Here is a 17,990-nt window from a genome sequence, read left to right on the forward strand (position 1 = left end):
GACCTCGCTGTGTCAAACGAGAGTGTCTGAGCTAAACTGAGGTTTCCTGTGGTTTGTGCGGAGATTCTCGCAGGCAGGACCTGCACGGTCATCCGCCCTCTGAGAAATGGTACACAGCCAGGCGAAAAAACACAGACTGCTCCATCATGGTTTCAATACTGGAACGGTTGGTCTTCCTACAAAAAGTACGTATCCGCGACACCGGGCAAAATAACGTCATTTCAGCTGTCGCTATCGCCAAACGTCATTCCTTACGTTGTTTATTCAATATCTGGCGATATATGTGGTCACTACACTGTTTACATGTACAAATGATTGATATTTATGTTTGTAGACGCTGGAAATGTACAATCAAATATGCCATGGTGTTTTGGACAGTGTTGTGGTACTTACTACTATGGTATTTTTGACATGTACCATAGTAATGACACAAGTGCAAATGGTCTGTGGTAAAACCAGGGTAATACTAAAACTGTTTGTTACATTAGTGTCATATTAATACTCTACGTTACATTAAAGTAACCTCAGTATTGCCATAGAACATTTATGGTATGGGTACTGACTGTACTGAAAATGTAAGAGGATTCAGAAAGTAATTCGTATTTATAATTAATAGTAATAATTAGTATTGGTTGATAAATGCTCATTTTTACTGATATTGTTATTAATAGCTTTATAAAAAAATATATAATCAGTAGATGAATTAGGGTTTATTATTTCTTCTGGTGTGTACTGCTGGGCGTTTTCTGCAGTTACAGTTTTAAAATAAAATAACTTGTCCATCCCCATTTCTCATCTCATTTTCATTCATTTTTCTGGGGCCGGGTAGCGGGGGCAGCAGTCTTAGGAGAGAACCTCAGACTTCTTTCTATTCTGACATTCCTCCTGCTCCTCTGAGGGGATCCTCAGGTGATCCTGAGGTGTTTCCAGGCCAGCCAGGAGATATAGTCCCTCCAGCATGTCCTGGGTCTTCTTCTAGGCCTCCTCCCTGTGGGACATGCCTAGAACACCTCCCTAGATAGGCATGCAGGAGGCATCCGAAACAGATGCCCGAGCCACCTCAGCTGACCTCTCTCGATGTGGAGGAGCAGTGGCTCTACTCTAAGCTCCTTTCGGGTGACAGAGCTCCTCACCCTATCTCTAAGAGCCACCCTGCTAAGGAAACTCGTTTTGGCCGTTTGCATCTGAGATCTTTACCTTTCAGTCATGACCCAAACCTCATGACCATAGGTGAGAGTAGGAACATAGTTTGACCAGTAAATCGAGAGCTTTGCCTTTCGGCTCAGCCTCTTCGTTACCACAACAGACTTGATACATCAACTGCATTACTGCTGCCGCTGCACCAATCCGCCCGTCAATCTCACCTTCTATCCTTCCCTCACTCGTGAACAAAACCCCAGAAACTTGAACTCCTCCACTTGGGGTAAGGACTTACCACCAACATGGATATGGTAAACCACCTTTTTCCGGTGGAGCACCATGGCCTTGGACTTGGAGGTGCTGATTCTCATCTCAGCCGTGTCACACTGGCAAGCAAACCACCCCAGTGCATGCTGAAGGTCTATGTTCGATGAAGCCAACAGAACAACATTGTATACGAGCCCGACCGGGCTTTCCCCGAAGGAGCGACGTAGGACCATCGTCCTCCAGGCCCAGCACTTGCAGGGGGAGCCGTAAGGGGCGGGTGCATTGTGGAACGGGTGGTGGTCGAAGGGTAGAACCACAGCAACACGATCTCCTGCCACAGAGATTGGTTCTCCACTTCATTTGTTTGCATTTTGTTTTTATAATCAGACTTAAAATGTATATCGATATTTTTATCTATTTTCCTGTCTTCAGTTATCGTCTTTCAGATATAAATACAGTAGTCAACAATTAAAGTGGATTAAAAATGTAATTCAAAATTGTCTTAAGGCAAGAGTGTTGTTAAATAGTTTTAGGACAACTTTGATGATAGGTTTTGATTCACTTCAAACGTTGATTACTGTAGTTATCGATATTTGGCAAAACTTCCATATCAGTGTATCCCTATGAATATATAGACCATTTCAATGTGGGCATGTCATCAGCCCACAAACATTTCTTGCTTGCTGTCAAACTATTTCATATCTGTAACAAAAGGCAATTCAGTCATAACTTAATGTTAAAACAGCTATCATAACATTATTTATCAATATGCAGAACTTTAATTATTGGAAGCTGTGGGAAGTAAAAACGTAAAACAGGAAATATGTGGACCCTTGGTATCGTTTACATCCCTCAAAATGGTCTGTTGTTCTAAATAAACAGATAAGTGCATATTGAATATATTATAGTGTGTCTTCACCCTATTCATTCATTCATTCATTCAATTTTTTTTTTTATTTGCTTAGTACCTTTATTATTCAGAGGTCGCCACAGTGGAAGGAACTGGCAACTTATCCAGCACAAGTTTTATGCAGTGGATGCCTTTCCAGCTGCAACCCATCACTGGGAAACACCAATACTCTCATCACACACATACATACTATGGACAATTTAGCTTACCCAATTCACCTGTAGTGCATGTCTTTGGACTTGTGGGGGAAACCGAAGCACCTGGAGGAAACCCACGTGAACACAGGGAGAGCATGCAAACTCCTCACAGAAATGCCAACTGACCCAGCCGAGGCTTGAACCAGCGACCTTCTTGCTGTGAGGCGACAGTGCTACCCACTGTGCCACCATCTTCACCATATATATATATTCTAAATGTCTCCAGTTTAAACCTCAATCAAGGATCTTTATTTCAGTTTGCCTGAAGGACACTGACCTTGTTATCTATGTACAGTGGTTTAAAAATGAATGTTGCTGGAGGAGAGATTTGCTCAGCTCTTTTTTTTGTGTGCATATCTCAGGTGCCAACGCTTATGCGAGCAACATCAGATGACGAATCGCCCTGTCCTGGCTATCTCTTCGAGGAAATCAGCAGTATCCTTTTTGTGGCATTGCGGAAGAGAACTGAGTACGGCAGAATAATGAATGCTTTGCCATCAGTGGACCTTGACTGTCATGATTTCAGAAATTTCCCATGAGTCAGTGGGCTGCTGCCAGTGTCTTTTGGAGTACCTTTTGGAGAGACTACAGGTGGAGTCGTGCCATGTTAAACTTAAGGTAAAATAATGAAACAAGCTCAGTGTTTTCTTTTATGGTTACCAAAAGTATGTTTAAAATCATTACATTCTTTTGTTGAGCTCTTAAGTGTTTTTAAATTCTGGTGTTTATTATGCTGTCTTTATTAATCCTGTCTCAGGTTCTGAAGATTCTCCTGCATGTATGTGGCCATGGACCACCTCACTTCCTCACAGAGCTACGGCGAAATGCTACATTTATACAAGAAGTTATTGGTAAGCAGGTTCAAACTATTCAAGATAAAGGGAAAAAAGACAGTATAGTCAAAGTCAAAGTCAGCTTTATTGTCAATTCAGTCACATGTACAGGACATACAGAGAATCGAAATTACGTTGCTCTCAGACCCAAGGTGCCTAACATTAATATAAAACGTAGAGTTTAAAAAAAAGAAAATTTACAATATATACAATTGTACATAAAATGTGGTCTAAAAATATACATAAGTAATAAAACTTGTAAACAATACAATGACATTAAGGGCATATAGCAAATGATTCCATACCAGAGATGCCCAAACTAGGGCCTTTGGGCCAAAGTTGGCCTATGGTAACCTTTGATTTGGCCCACCATCCCATTTTAGAAGAGCATGAGAATTAAGAGGATGGTGTCATTCATTAATTTATTTTCTTGTCGGCTTAGTCCCTTTATTAATCCGGGAATGAACCGCCAACTTATCCAGCAAGTTTTTACTGGGTTTTTTATGGGTTTTTATGCCCTTCCAGCCGCAACCCATATCTGGGAAACATCCACACACACATTCTCACACTCACTCATACACTATGGACAATTTAGCCTACCCAATTCACCTGTACCGCATGTCTTTGGACTGTGGGGGAAACTAGAGCACCCGGAGGAAACCCACGCGAATGCAGGGAGAACATGCAAACTCCACACAAAAACGCCAACTGAGCCGAGACTCGAACTTGCGACCTTCTTGCTTGTGAGGCGACAGCACTACCTACTGCACCACTGCTTCGCCACTGACTGTTTTATTGCTAAGCTACAAAAACTGAAATACGAAATGTTTCAATGAGATCATGTAAATAAACCAGATTTTTTTATGTACATACTGTCACCCAATAGATAGAAGACAATGCAGAGACATCAGTGAGCAAATAAAGGCAACGGTAGATTCTGCTTCACTACTGTATTCAGCATTGAACTCCACTGTTTTATAAATGTTTTTTATTGTAATTAGTAATCATTTAAAACTATACAGCATTCATTAATATGATATAAAGTATTATTTTCGATTTATTTTGAAACATTTGACCCTCAGCTCTCAATGATATTTAGTTTTTGGCCGGTCATACAAAAAAGTTTGTGCACCCCTGATCTATACTATTATATGATGCAGCAATGCCCAAACTTATTTTACTTGATGGACCAAACTGAAAATAAAGAATTGGTATAATAATTTTAGATTTATTATAATTTTGTTCATTTTTTAACATTGAATGTTAAGGATTAATATTAATAAAAAAACAGCTTTTCTACTTATTTTATATTGTATTTGTAATTTTACAATATTGCTGCAAAAATGCAGATTAGTTTGTGTAATAGACATTTTTCAGATTACATTTTAATTGTAAAAGTTGTGTTATATGACAAGTTGATTTCAAGTCTGTATAAAGGCGAGCCCTTTTTAAAGAGATAGCTGACTCTAAAATGAAAATACTTCCATTAATTAATCAGCATCTTGTGGTTTCAAACCAATGAGACCTTTGTCCATTTACCAAACAAGTTATAATCTAAGAGCGCTCTGACCCTACATAGACAGAAAGGGTACAAAAAGTTTGAATTCCGAAAGCAATGTCAAAATATTACATGTTACTTCAGAGGTTCAAGCTCAATTTTATAAAGCAACAAGAATAATTTTATGTGCACAAAATTAATAAAAATTTAGTAAAAAAAATAAATAAAGTGATTGTTTTTTTGTTTTTTTATTGCACACATTGGTTCATAAAATTATAGTTAAATCACTGAAGGAACATGAAATGCTTTGACAATACAGGGTTCAACGCTAAAGATTTTTTTTCCACCAAAAAAAGTTAATAGCTACATATTTTAAATGATGTGTCAAAAATAACGCATGTGAATCTAGAATTTAAATATTTAAATGTTCAAATATTTAGCAGTGAAATATAGCAGTACGGAAAATGTGCAGGTATTTTATTGCAAAACAAAAGGTGACTGACCTGCCAAAAGTACGGCAAACTGTGCAAAACATCACTTATTTTTTTCATCGTGTTGTACCCACATAAATGTTTTCAAGACGTTAGAAACAGAAATTTTCTTTTAGGCTTATTTCAGTCTCTGATTTTTACCAGGTTATGGAAAAAATTAACATATAACATGCTCACAACATCTAATCAGATAAGAGGAACCGAAAAGCAATATGGTGTTTACACTTACAGAGAAGGTAGCATTTAAAGGCTTAAAAGCACAAACTTCTTGATTTCTTGATTCTAAGACTGTATTTGCACGCAATTGACAAATATGAAATATAGATTAAATATTAAATATAGATTATGTCTTCTGTCCCGAGCATCTCTCACATTGGCCCCGGGCCATCAGGCAGTCCTTATTGTTGAGCCCTGAATGATTTTGGTACCCTTCTGTGCTTTGAAATTTTCTGGACCCTTGCTGTCTATGGAGGGTCAGAGAGCTGACATTTATAATCAAAAATAAATTCATTTGTGTTCAGACGGTGTACAAGTCTTATGTGTTTGTAACAATATGAAGATTCAGTTATGAATAACAGAATTTTCATTTTCGGGTAAACTAACCTTTTAATGTTATATTGTGTCTTTCTTAGTTTACAGTGGGCCACCAGATCCTATACATGGAAATGCTCTCTATCAGAAAGTCAGAAGCTCGGCTCAGGTATAATTGTCTTTCTGTACAGATAAATTAATATCAGTGACCCATTAAACTTCAGTACAGCCATTTCTATGATTAATAGATTTTTAGTTGTCTTATGTGTTAAAGTCTTGTAAGAAACAAACATACAGTTGAAGTCAGAATTATTTGCCCCCCTTTGATTTTTTTTGTTTTTGTTTTTTAAATATTTCCTAAATGATGTTCAACAGAGCAAGGAAATTTTCACAGGATGTCTGATATTTTTTAATCAGGAGAAAGTATTTTGTTTTATTTCAGCTAGAATAAAAATTCCAAAAAAAAAAACATTTTAAGGTCAATATTATTAGCCTCTTTTAGCTATATTTTTTTCGATGGTCTACAGAACAAACCATCGTTGTACAATGACTTGCCTAATAATGCTAACCTGCCTAGTTAACCTAATTAACCTAGTTAAGCCTTTAAATGTCACTTTAAGCTGTATAGAAGTGTCTTGAAAAATATCTAGTCAAATATTATTTACTGTCATCATGGCAAAGATCAAATAAATCAGTTATTAGAAATGAGTTATTAAAACTATTATGTTTAGAAATGTGTTAAAATCTTTTCTTCATTGAACAGAAATTAGGAAAAAAACAAACGGGGGCTAATAATTCTGACTTCAACTGTATATGTATCTATTCATAAACAATATGCAACAGTATAAAAGAAAGTGAACATTGCTTAAAACAATATTAACAACCCACTATCTTGGCATTGAGTGCTGAGCCCATTCATGACAGTCTGGAGTGTAAACTTCCTGTAGCATAGTAATGAAAACTCACATGTGAGCTGACACTGTTTGTTTACTACTGAGAGGGAGGATGTGTGTGTTGTTCATCAAAATGGTATATGTGCTTATCCTGGATGCTGCAACCTAATTAAAAAAATATATAAATAAGCAGCGTCAGGAGTTTGTGCTTGCCTGTACATCGCTATGTGACAGGAAACTCATGGTTCAGGTTGTCGCAGTGCATTATGCTTCATAAGACATCAGTGTATTGAGTGAGTTGTCTTTTTATGTCCAAAATGAACTGTTCTTTGTTTCTGTACAGGAGTTGGCTAGTCTACTCTTTAATGATTCAATGTCTCCAGATTCTGTATCGTCTCCACACAAATCAATGACTCACTCTGTGGGTAAGTGAACCGAGAGCCCTGCTGCTTTCACCTGTAGCATATTTCCTTGTTTTAAAAATGCTGTATGTAAATTTTTGACTCTTCTAAATTATAAAATACCATAATATGTTTGCAGATATTTAAGAAACATGCTAAGTGGAAATGTTTGTTGATTTGAAAAACAAAGCTAAAATCAGATATTCTGCTTTGAACATGTGCGTTACGTGTCAGAACGTCTGTCTTTTTTGCTCTTATAATTATATTTTGGTACCGGGTGTGCCTTGGTGAAAATACAGTGCATTTCATTTCAGACATGAATGCTTCTTCAATATATGTGGGTATGGCTAAAAATGCTTGGCTATAAATGTGACTTTCAGAGAGCAGTAGCATTTCCCCAGTAATAAATAAGGTGGTTGCAATTTAAAATTTACAAACGTAAATTTTAGCTGATCAGTTTACAGTGTAAAGCTGTGGTCACATTGCCCATTTCACCCCATTTGACTTCCATTCATACTTATGCAAATGCGGCAGACCGAAAAGTTTTGCATGTCGCTGCATTTGAAAGTTCAAGTTGGGTGAACTATGACCTCTGAACTGTTTCATGTCATGTGAACGCATAACTCGAATTGAAGATTAAAACATGACCCCTCTGTGCAGAAATGGAGTAATCATTTGTTTTATCAATGCTACGTCATCTATTCTTTCACCCCTTTTTGCAGCATGGTTGACAGAAATCTGCATGCTTAAACTCTAACTGTGACTTGGGGGTCGATCGCGATCTGAGGGGTAAAAAAACCCTATCCAATATTTAGAATTTAACTGCAATACCTAGTGGTTGAACTCAATCATAGACTGTAAAAGATATGGACGTAGTATCTGTGATGTCGCCCATAGGTTTCTGACGAAGGCAAAAGAAGCTACAAGTAGGCGTGGCCAACCGTTGCCATTTTGTTAACACTTACAATATAGTCGGTGTTAGTAAATGCAAGGCTAAAAGGATATAAGTTCACTCACCTAGGAAATTGAGGCCACGTGAATAGTTTGTGAGCGTAATTAAGTGCACACAGCATGCCATATCATCTGATAATTGTAAGAAATAATTCCAAAAAGCAACTGACTGTGTAAAGCCACATCAAACAAAACAAAAATACGATGCATATGCCAAGTTCAGTGGCTAATCAGCCGGAATCCGCTAAGGTGAAGTGACCTCAACCAGCGAGACCTAGCTGTCATTCAAGTGGCCACACCCTTAATTTTTTTAACTTAATATAACCTAACATAAATGAAACAGATGAGTTATAAAAAAAGTCACCCCCTCACAGTTGTCATGAAGGGTAATATTAGCTATATGAACCAAAATTGTAAACGGCTTTTTTTTCTGCTGTAAAGTTGGCCATTTTAACAGTGGGCTCAATAGAAATCTGCTCTATTATAGAGCCAGAACCAGCAAAATGTCTGAATTGCAGTTTCAGTTACTTCCGTATTTGCTTCACGAACCAGAGCGGGGGGTTGCCTCTTGGCTCAAAAACTATTGTGACTGTGACTTGGGGCTCAGTTGAGATCTGAGGGGTAAAAAACCCTATCCAATATGTTGAATTTAACTGCAATACCGAGTTCAACCAGTAGGTCAATCCTGCATACTGCACCTTTAAAGGTCCTGTGCTTTGAAATGCGCATATTATATTCGAAATTTGACGTAATCTCAACTGAACCATGAAGAAAGGGTGGGACATAGAGTAGCTCCTCCCCTTTTCACAGCCAATCAGCCAATTGCGTTTTGTTTTTCTCACAGCTTTGTGGTTGAGTGCAAGCGCATGAAATGAAAAGCAAATGAGAAGCGTCTTGTAGGTGGTGGGGCATGTGCAATACTAGAGAGCATTTGATTAGTCAAAGATTAATGAGAAACTGAAGTATGAGGTGAAAAAAAAATGTTTGATTCATTTAGGCGGAAGTGACAAATTGCAAGCTTTGGGCGTTTATATCAAAATTATCTCTTAAACACAATTTTTGTCAATGTTTTGGAGCACATTAGCTTATCGACATCTATAAAACTTTATTTTAATTTCACTGGACCTTTAATAGTAGTTAAGTATGTTTGTATGGCATATTGTTTTTGTTTTTGCAGGAATGGGCTCAGAGTCCCTCAGGTCTGGGATGCAGGGTTTTGGATCTAGCCCTGGACGGAAAGAGTCCAGTAAGGCAGACATTTAGCAGCATTCATCAAAGTCCTGATCTCAGTGCTAATATTTGGAAAGCATGCTAGTGTTCTGTCAAATCTCATGCAGTGTTTCTGGTTTAGCTTCAGGGACTCTGTTGGACAAGATTCAGAAAGCTGCTGAGGTGGTTGCCAGCGCCGTCCTTCCTCCGACCGAGCATCCTGGCCTCCGTCTTCATGACAACCACTACCATGCGGTGGTTGCGCCCTCTGCTGCTGTGGAGATAGCAGTGCCAGCATGCGCCTACAACATCCAATCCCACAGCCACAGAAGTGAGAGCAGATATGAAAAGCAGGTCAGGTGTGTGTTTAGGATTTTGAAGCACTGAGCATTTCTCCTCATCTCAGCATCTCACAGATGCCCGGGGCAGGCTGGTGGAGGCTGGGAGGAAACAGACAGCGGCCACAGCTCCTCTCACAACTCCTCCCAGGAGATTGCAGAGGCCAGCCAGGCTTCAATGGGAAGAAGCAGTAAGTCAGGCGGCTCGGGCAGCCACTCCGGGGCGAGTCGGGAGAGCGGTGACCTGTCAGAACGGTAAGGGACAAACTGCTGCAGGGCTTCTGCTGATGGAGGTCATCACACATTGCTTTCTCAAGTGTTGGAGGTCATTAACGCCAGGTCATTGCATCACCAAGGGGAATTGAAATGTTGGCATTACATTTGCAGCACTAAAATGGCAGAATACAGTCTCTAGTGTCATATGAGATATTTCACAAGTATTGCAAGTGACACGAAAGAAATGTCTGGATAATTTTTTACATTAAATTTATGCACACATATTTGCCACATTATATTACAGTCTTAAATATCTTCAATTTCAAAAACACAATTTTAGGTCTTAAATTCACTGAAATAATGTCTTGTAGGTCTATAATAATTTTGAACATGTCTTAATTTTTTTTTTGTTTATTTAAAGCTACCCAATTGATTTAAAACACATCCAATCACCAACAACTCATCTCAAAACATTTAGCAAAACTACTCATAACTAATATTTGAACTGTAGTCTGTTGTGCAACATTTAGTTTTTAAAGAGTTTTTTTTTTAGTTTTGTTGAACAAAAATGTATGTAAACAACTAAGGTCTGCTTGTTTTGACACATTTAAAATATCTGTCTAAGAAATGACTTATTAAATATTTTTTTCTGCTGGGTCATCAAAAAATCCTTTGCGTCTAGCCCTATATTAAGTCTAAAATTTCATTCTTTGGGTCTTAAAAAGCCTTAATTTTTTTTTTTTGTGAAACCTGCAGAAACCCTTTATTAGTGAGGACATTGCATAGACTTCCACTAGGGCTTTCACTCTCTTTTTCTACACCTCCCTTTCTTCAAGTGTTCAATACTTTTTCTCTGCGTGATTTAATTTTATTATACAACTTAATTTGTAAACAAGTTAGTTTTGTTTTCTTTGCATATATGGATTTCTTTGGTCGTTACCATCATGTCTTTAATTATTTTTTAAAGCCCCGTCTGCTCCGAACCACTAATTTGAAACTAAAAACTTGTAAAGATTTTGAAGCTTCATGAGTCACTACGTTTTAATATTTCATGATGCTTAAAAAGTGCAGATGATAGCCTTTCGTTTAAAATAGAATGTATTTATAACGTTATAAATGTTTTTAAAATTTTAATCAATTTAATGTTTTTGCTAATAAAAGGACATCTTTCTGTAAGAAAAAAAAAAATTAGGCCACATATCCATTCCCATTCTACAATTGTTACCATTTGGTCTAGATGTAATTACCTCTTACAATGCAGAGACAAGAAGCTTTTGGTTTCTCTTATCTCTCATAATTCAGCTCTTTTGGGAAATGAGCATCAACACGCTTTTAAGAGTGGAAGTTGGGTCGAGGCAAACTCATTTCTTTTATTTTCTAAAAGAAAGACAACACAATCCTACATTGGCCCAAACCTTTAAACAGTAGTGTACATAATATACAATTTTTTCACATTATGCTAATGAGAATGAGGTTTTAACTTGGACTTAATTTTCATAAATGTACAGTTGAAGTCAAAATTATTAGCCCCCTTTTGATTTTTTTTTTCTCTTTTTTTAATATTTCTCAAATTATTTTTAACAGAGCAATGAAATTTTCACAGTATGTCTGATAATATTTTTTCTTCTGGAGAAAGTCTTATTTGTTTTATTTCTGCTGGAATAAAAGCAGTTTTTAATTTTTTTTAAAAACATTTTGGGACAAAATTATTAGCCCCTTTAAGCTATTTTTTTTTTTTTTTTATAATCTACAGAACAAACCATCATTATACAATAACTTGCCTAATTACCCTAACCTGCCTAGTTCACCTTAATAACCCAGTTAAGCCTTTAAATGTCACTTTAAGCTGTATAGAAGTGTCTTGAAAAAATTCTAGTAAAATATTATTTACTGTCATTATGGCAAAGATAAAATAAATCAGTTATTAGAAATAAGTTTTAAAACTATTATGCGTAGAAATGTGCTGAAACAGTCTTCCCTCCATTAAACAGAAATTGGGGAAAAAAATAAACAGGAGCGCTAATAATTCGGGGGGCTAATAATTCTGACTTTAACTGTATGTTGATTTGTATCAGTGTGGAGGCCATTCAGCTGGGGGACTGTGGTCAGGAGACAGCACTGATTAACAAGTTGACCAGCGGATCCAAAGTCTTCCTGTCCAGAGAGGAGAGCCAGCACTTCATCAAAGAGTAAATCATTTATTATGAGACATATTCTTGATTTTGGCATCAATGTAGCCAAACATGGCTCTACAGCAGTGTTTGCCAACCCTGTGCCTGTAGGCATGTAACAGTACACACTTTCAAACTCTTCCTAATCAAACACACCTGAATGAACTCACCAGAACATTAGAAGATTCTACAAAACCTGCAACGAATGAGTTATATAAGAGGGATATAATCCAGAATATGTGCTGTTGGTGTGCTTTCAGGAACAGGGTTTGGAAACACTGCTCTACAGTACACACTTGGAGTGTAATGCATGTAATGTCTTAGCTAGATTAAATAACATTCTGCTCCTCTGTCTTCTCTCAGGTGCTCAACTCTCAACTGCGAGGTTGTTGTTGAACTTCTCTCTCGCAAACTACAAGACCACACACAGATCGTCCAGATGGTGAAGCTTCCTGTTGCATTAATTCGGAGAATACTGTTTGAAATAAATGGCTGTTTGTGTGGGAAAATTGTATTGATGATGCACAACATAACTCATTTCTGTTTTCTTCCTGCAGAGGGCGCTGTGTGCTCTGGCCTGCCTGATGTCTTCAGACTTCCTCTCTCTAGACCATATTTTTAATATCATTCACAAACGCCTCGCTCAGCTTAGTGAAGGAACTACAGGGCCTGTCGCCAACAAGGCAACCAAGGTAATGTCTCAAAAACCAACGAATGAAAGAAGCAGACTATTCGATGATAATTAAGTGACTATCAGGGCTGTTGTGACTGGAAACAATTTATAAGAAAGAAAATAAATAGTTTTCATAAGGAAACAATCCATTAAGACAAAAAAAATACAAAAAAAGTGTGAATTTAAAAACTATTTTATTTTTAGAAATGGTTTATATTGCATGCTTGCGTCGGTTTGGATCTGGGTTATGTGTGAAACACCTTTAGCTGTCAAAATACTTTTTGTATATTACATTAGTGTACAAAAACTAAAATATACTTATCCCCATATTTAACATAATTCTTGGACAGTTTTTTTTCTCTTTTTTTATTTGTATCTGTTGACAATCACCACAACATAAAACATTGAATGTTTATAAATAAAAAGTAAAGTCAGTGTGTGTGTGTGTGTGTGTGTGTGTGTGTGTGTGTGTGTGTGTGTGTGTGTGTGTGTGTGTGTGTGTGTGTGTGTGTGTGTGTGTGTGTGCATGTATATATGCGTCAACTCGGTGGTGCAGTGGTTAGCACAATCGCCTCACAGCAAGAAAGTTGCTGATTTGAGCCCCGGCTGGGCCAGTTGGCGTTTCTGTGTGGAGTTTGCATATTCTCCCTGTGTTCATGCTGTGGCAATTACTGATTATAAAAGGGATTCATCTGAAAAGAAAATGAATGAATGAATATATATATATATATATATATATATATATATATACACACACACACACACACACACACAGTTGAAATCCGAATTATTAAACCCCCTTTAATTTCTTTTGCTTTTTTAAATATTTCCCAAATTGTATTTAACAGAACAAGGAAATTTTCACAGTATGTCTGACAATATTTTTTCTTCTGGAGAAAGTCTTTGTTTTTTATTTCGGCTAGAATAAAAGTAGTTTTTAATTTTTTAAACACCGTTTTAGGGACAAAATTATTAGCCCCTTGTGTTTAGAAAAATCTTCTCTCCATCAAACAGAAATTGGAGAAAAAAATAAACAGGGGGGCTAATAATTCAGGTGACTTCAACTGAAGGTTTCATGCATTTCATTAATTAAAAACAAATTTGACTGGAGAATCTATGAATGTTCTAATGAATATCTTTGAATGTGTTGTTAGAGGCTAAAGTTTACTAATAATCACAATAGTCATAATAAAATACTAACAGATTTATTTTTTTTGTTTAACTAGCTCCTAAGGCAGTTTGAGGCGTTGCTTGGCTGTGTCACGAACCCCAGATTTGACCGAATTGGACGTTCATCCTCCACCAACCTGTCGTCTTCAGATCAGCCCTCTACATCCATCACCATCCCCTTCATTTCAGGACAAACCGGAGAACCCACAACCCCTGTCATCCCATCAGAGATGGCATTTACACAAGGTAACAGCACTGCACCAGGGTCTCATATGAACAGGGAACAAGAAGAGGGCGAACACAGAAACACAGACACCTCAAAAAGCTCAGATCCATCCAGACTGTCGCTCTTCAGTGGGATGGAGCTCGTAAACAGAAGTAAACCAGTCTGTTTGGTGGAGCCTGTTCCGGTTGATGCCCAGCCCTGTGGAGAAGCCACTACTGACACAGACTGTGCACTGGAGAAAAGAACTGCAGGATCGTCCACATCTGCTGAACAACTGTCTGCCTTCTCCTTCCTCAATCTCTGATCTACGGTTTCTGTTCACCTCATTCAGCCTATGAGTGACCTCTTCTTACACGGCATCATAAATACTGAATGGAAGAACTTTTTCAATGAAATGCGATTAGTGAATATGATAAGTTATTAAAAAAATGGATGAAAGTGACCACATTTAAATGCACAATTTTAATTTGGTTGCCATGATCAGCTTTTTTTTCTCTCTAGTAACCAGTCATCTGGTTTCCAGACATTTAAATAGTCTTCTGACTTAATGTCTTTGCACACTGAAGTCTGAAATTTTCTGATGCATTTTTTCCTATTTATATGCGTAAAATTTGTCACGTTCATAAACCTTGTTCACTGAGCTCAATGCGTATTAATTTACCCATCAAAAACATGTACATTTCACAGTCAATTCAAGAAGTGATAGTTTGTTCTCTTCTCTCTTCTCCAAAGTAGAAAAAGAAAGAAGAATAGACTACATACTGTGTTCATTTAATATTAGCCTACATAGAGAGGAAGGAGAGTTCTCCTCCTCATCAAAGAGCTGCACTACAATTTTCCCAAAATGCAAAGTTTATTTCAGGAAATGAGTGGAATTTTGATACATTGCTTGTGATACTTCACACATTCACGTACGTACAAATAAATGCTGAACAGAGACTAGCAGTACCTATATTCATTTATAATAGTTGGTGTTGATGTGTCATAGACACACACACACCAAGCAGCAGCAGGGGAGAGACGCGCCAGTTACTGAATCCAGCATTTTGGGGTTTTCATATTCTGTCCGCCACATTTTGTCTTTATTTTATGCTCTGCGTTTGTCATAAAGATATCTGTAGCTCAAAAGACGGCATTCTGTATTTAGTTTTTCGCTTGTACAGTGGCTCTGAACTGTTAAAACATCTCTGAAATCGCTTTTCCGGACGCGAAAAGTGGAAGAAAAAAAAGATCTAAACCTGTTTGAATTTTTTATGTAGGACGAACGTTTCGGAGGCAGTGTGTCAGTACGATTAACAGAAGGTGAGGTCGAATTTATTTTTTAACGTGCAAAAATAACAGATGAAGATTTCGGATTCAGTGTGCCTTTATAATAGCCTTTATGCTTTTATTAATAATTATTATTAAAATAAATATTATTTTTATTATATTTATTTATATATATATATTTATATATATATATATATATATATATATATATATATAATTTATATATTTATTTATTTAATTTATACATATATATACACAATTGATTTTTTTCCCCCTTTTTTAATATTTTCCAAATGTTTAATAGAGCAAAGAAATTTTCACAGTTTGTTTGATAATATTTTATCTTCTGGAGAAAGTCTTATTTATTTTATTTAGGCTAGAATAAAAGCAGTTTTTAAATTTTTAAAAAACATTTTAAGGTCAAAATTATTAGCCCCTTTAAGCTAGATTTGTTCGATGGTCTACAGCACAAACCATGATTATACAATAACTTACCCGATTACCCTAACCTGACTAGTTAACCTGATTAACCTAGTTAAGCCTTTAAATATCACTACACTGTATAGAAGTATCTTGAAATATATCTAGTCATATTATGTACTGTCATCATGGCAAAGATAAAATAAATCAGTTATTAGAGATGAGTTATTAAAACTATTATGTTTAGAAATGTGTTGAGAAAAATATTCTCTCTGTTAAAAAGTATTTAATTAAAAATATACAGGGGGGCTAATAATTCTGACTAATGCATTAAGGATGAAGGTAAACATTAAACACACATTAAACATATTTAAATTGTTACTAAAGATGTCTATTTCAAGTAAATGTTTCATTGACCAAAATCAAGCGGGACTTTTTTCAAAATTTGGGAACAAGAAAGGTTTCTTTTTTTTATTTTATTTAATTGTTTAACAAGGAATGTCCTATCGAGAAACAATATCTCTTCTACCAGGGAGTCCTGGTTACAAAAAAAAAAAAAAAAAAAAAAATATATATATATATATATATATATATATATATATATATATATATATATATATATATATATATATTACATGTCACAACACATAGACCCACAAAAATAGTCTAAACCCTAGTCAATTGTTAAAACGTGCACTGTTCTAAATTGACACTGAAGACCCTAAGTAACACTGCTGAAAATATCATCCTTGTCATTATATGAATAAATAATATTTTTAAATATATTCAACTTATGTAAAATTATAAGAATTAAAAATAACCAACCCCAAAACTTTAAAGCATCGTTTTGATTTTATGACTACATACAAAAATATCCCAGCTGCTTTTGAGGAATTTTTTTTTTTAATGAACAGAAATTGTGCACGTAAATGTGGTCATGGTTTTAACCAGTACTCGTGGAGATCTGCAACTTACTCTTTACACACTGTCTAAATGCTGCTAAAGGTTCCCATGAAGAGTTCAGATTGCGAATAGTGTCTTGATCAGCAAAGGTACGTCTCTTAATTCATTATGAATTCACTGAGATAAGATTGGAAAAGCAACTCCAGTTTGGTGTTGAAACCATGAGTGTTACTGCAGTGGCTGCTACTATTTGCACTACAATCTTTCTTCTTACTGAAAGCACTTCTGTCTTCCTGTGTGTGTTATAAAAAAAGAACAAACATTAACACTCAATCATATAGCTGATCAAGATACATCGTGCCGAAAACTATGTGGTCAAATATATAAAGAATTGTGAGTGTGAGAAATGTTATGAACAAAAAAGTTGGCCAATAAATTTTTAAATAAAAACTTTATTTTTTTTTATTTACATTAGAGGAACATTTGATAAAATAACAGCGATTTCAAATATTGTATATATGCTAGCTATATATTATGTACAGTCCTAAATACAAAACAATAATGACCGCATGGACAATTTTCATCATCAAGCTCTTTCACACAAAGCACAGTGCCTGGTTGTACAGTATTGTGCACTGAGGAGATGAAAGTGTATTGTAGATGTTTAGATCCCCTGCTTGAAATGATGTAACTGTCCTCTTACAATCTGTTTGGGCTAAGCTGAAATTTTGTTTCTAAATTTTTGTGCATACCAACCATTCTTGTTTGTTTCACCACTCTGAAATGAATTAAGCCATTATATGTGTATAGCTATGGGAAAAATATAATACAATTCTCTGGATTTATTAAGCATGAATTTGAGTAAAAAGTAAATAGTTTTGTTTTATACGTCTCTGAAAACAATTCTTGTAATTTTTTTAAATTAAAGTAGAGCATTTCAGTCTTAAAATGGTCAAAGTTTTTAATTGTTAAATGTTTTTTAATTTGCTGTGACTGAAAATACATTATAAAAATGCTGAGATCCACACAATTCCTTCATATTGTCCCAACACAAATCAGTAAACTTAATCGTTTTGACAATTTTAAGTGGATTGAACATAAATAAATTATCCCCTCAAAACAACTTAACAATTGTGTTGGGTCAAAAAGTCATTTTTTGAGTGTAGGTGTAATTTTTAGTCATCCAAATATTGATTTTAGAGTTGCTCCAATCAGGATTTTGCAGCCGATACAGACTACCGATTCCTTGTCATGGTGATGTTACCTAAGAGTGTAAATTAAGG

At 36.0% G+C, this 17,990-nt stretch overlaps 1 protein-coding gene across 1 annotated transcript; it reads left to right on the forward strand.

Moving 5' to 3' along the window:
- Positions 1–40: 40 nt before the first annotated feature.
- Positions 41–15,397, forward strand: tepsin (TEPSIN adaptor related protein complex 4 accessory protein). The gene is made up of 13 exons (XM_001919649.7): positions 41–185; positions 2,877–2,949; positions 3,041–3,132; positions 3,272–3,365; positions 5,969–6,036; positions 7,104–7,185; positions 9,290–9,358; positions 9,464–9,652; positions 9,728–9,914; positions 11,951–12,064; positions 12,410–12,488; positions 12,604–12,738; positions 13,946–15,397. Exons 1-13 carry the CDS (start codon positions 147–149, stop codon positions 14,417–14,419), a joined length of 1,695 nt encoding a protein of 564 aa, XP_001919684.2. The 5' UTR covers positions 41–146; the 3' UTR covers positions 14,420–15,397.
- The last annotated feature ends 2,593 nt before the right edge of the window (positions 15,398–17,990 follow it).

The sequence above is a fragment of the Danio rerio genome, chromosome 12 (assembly GCF_049306965.1).
Source record: "Danio rerio strain Tuebingen ecotype United States chromosome 12, GRCz12tu, whole genome shotgun sequence".
Classification (NCBI taxonomy): Eukaryota; Metazoa; Chordata; class Actinopteri; order Cypriniformes; family Danionidae; genus Danio; species Danio rerio.

Bases quoted from the DNA above. Each gene is read 5' to 3' on its own strand.
- tepsin (XM_001919649.7), top strand. From the start codon at position 147: ATGGTTTCAATACTGGAACGGTTGGTCTTCCTACAAAAA. The intron at 9,359-9,463 runs GTAAGGCAGACA...TTTCTGGTTTAG, and splicing joins CCCTGGACGGAAAGAGTCCA to CTTCAGGGACTCTGTTGGAC. The intron at 9,653-9,727 runs GTGAGAGCAGAT...TCCTCATCTCAG, and splicing joins CCAATCCCACAGCCACAGAA to CATCTCACAGATGCCCGGGG.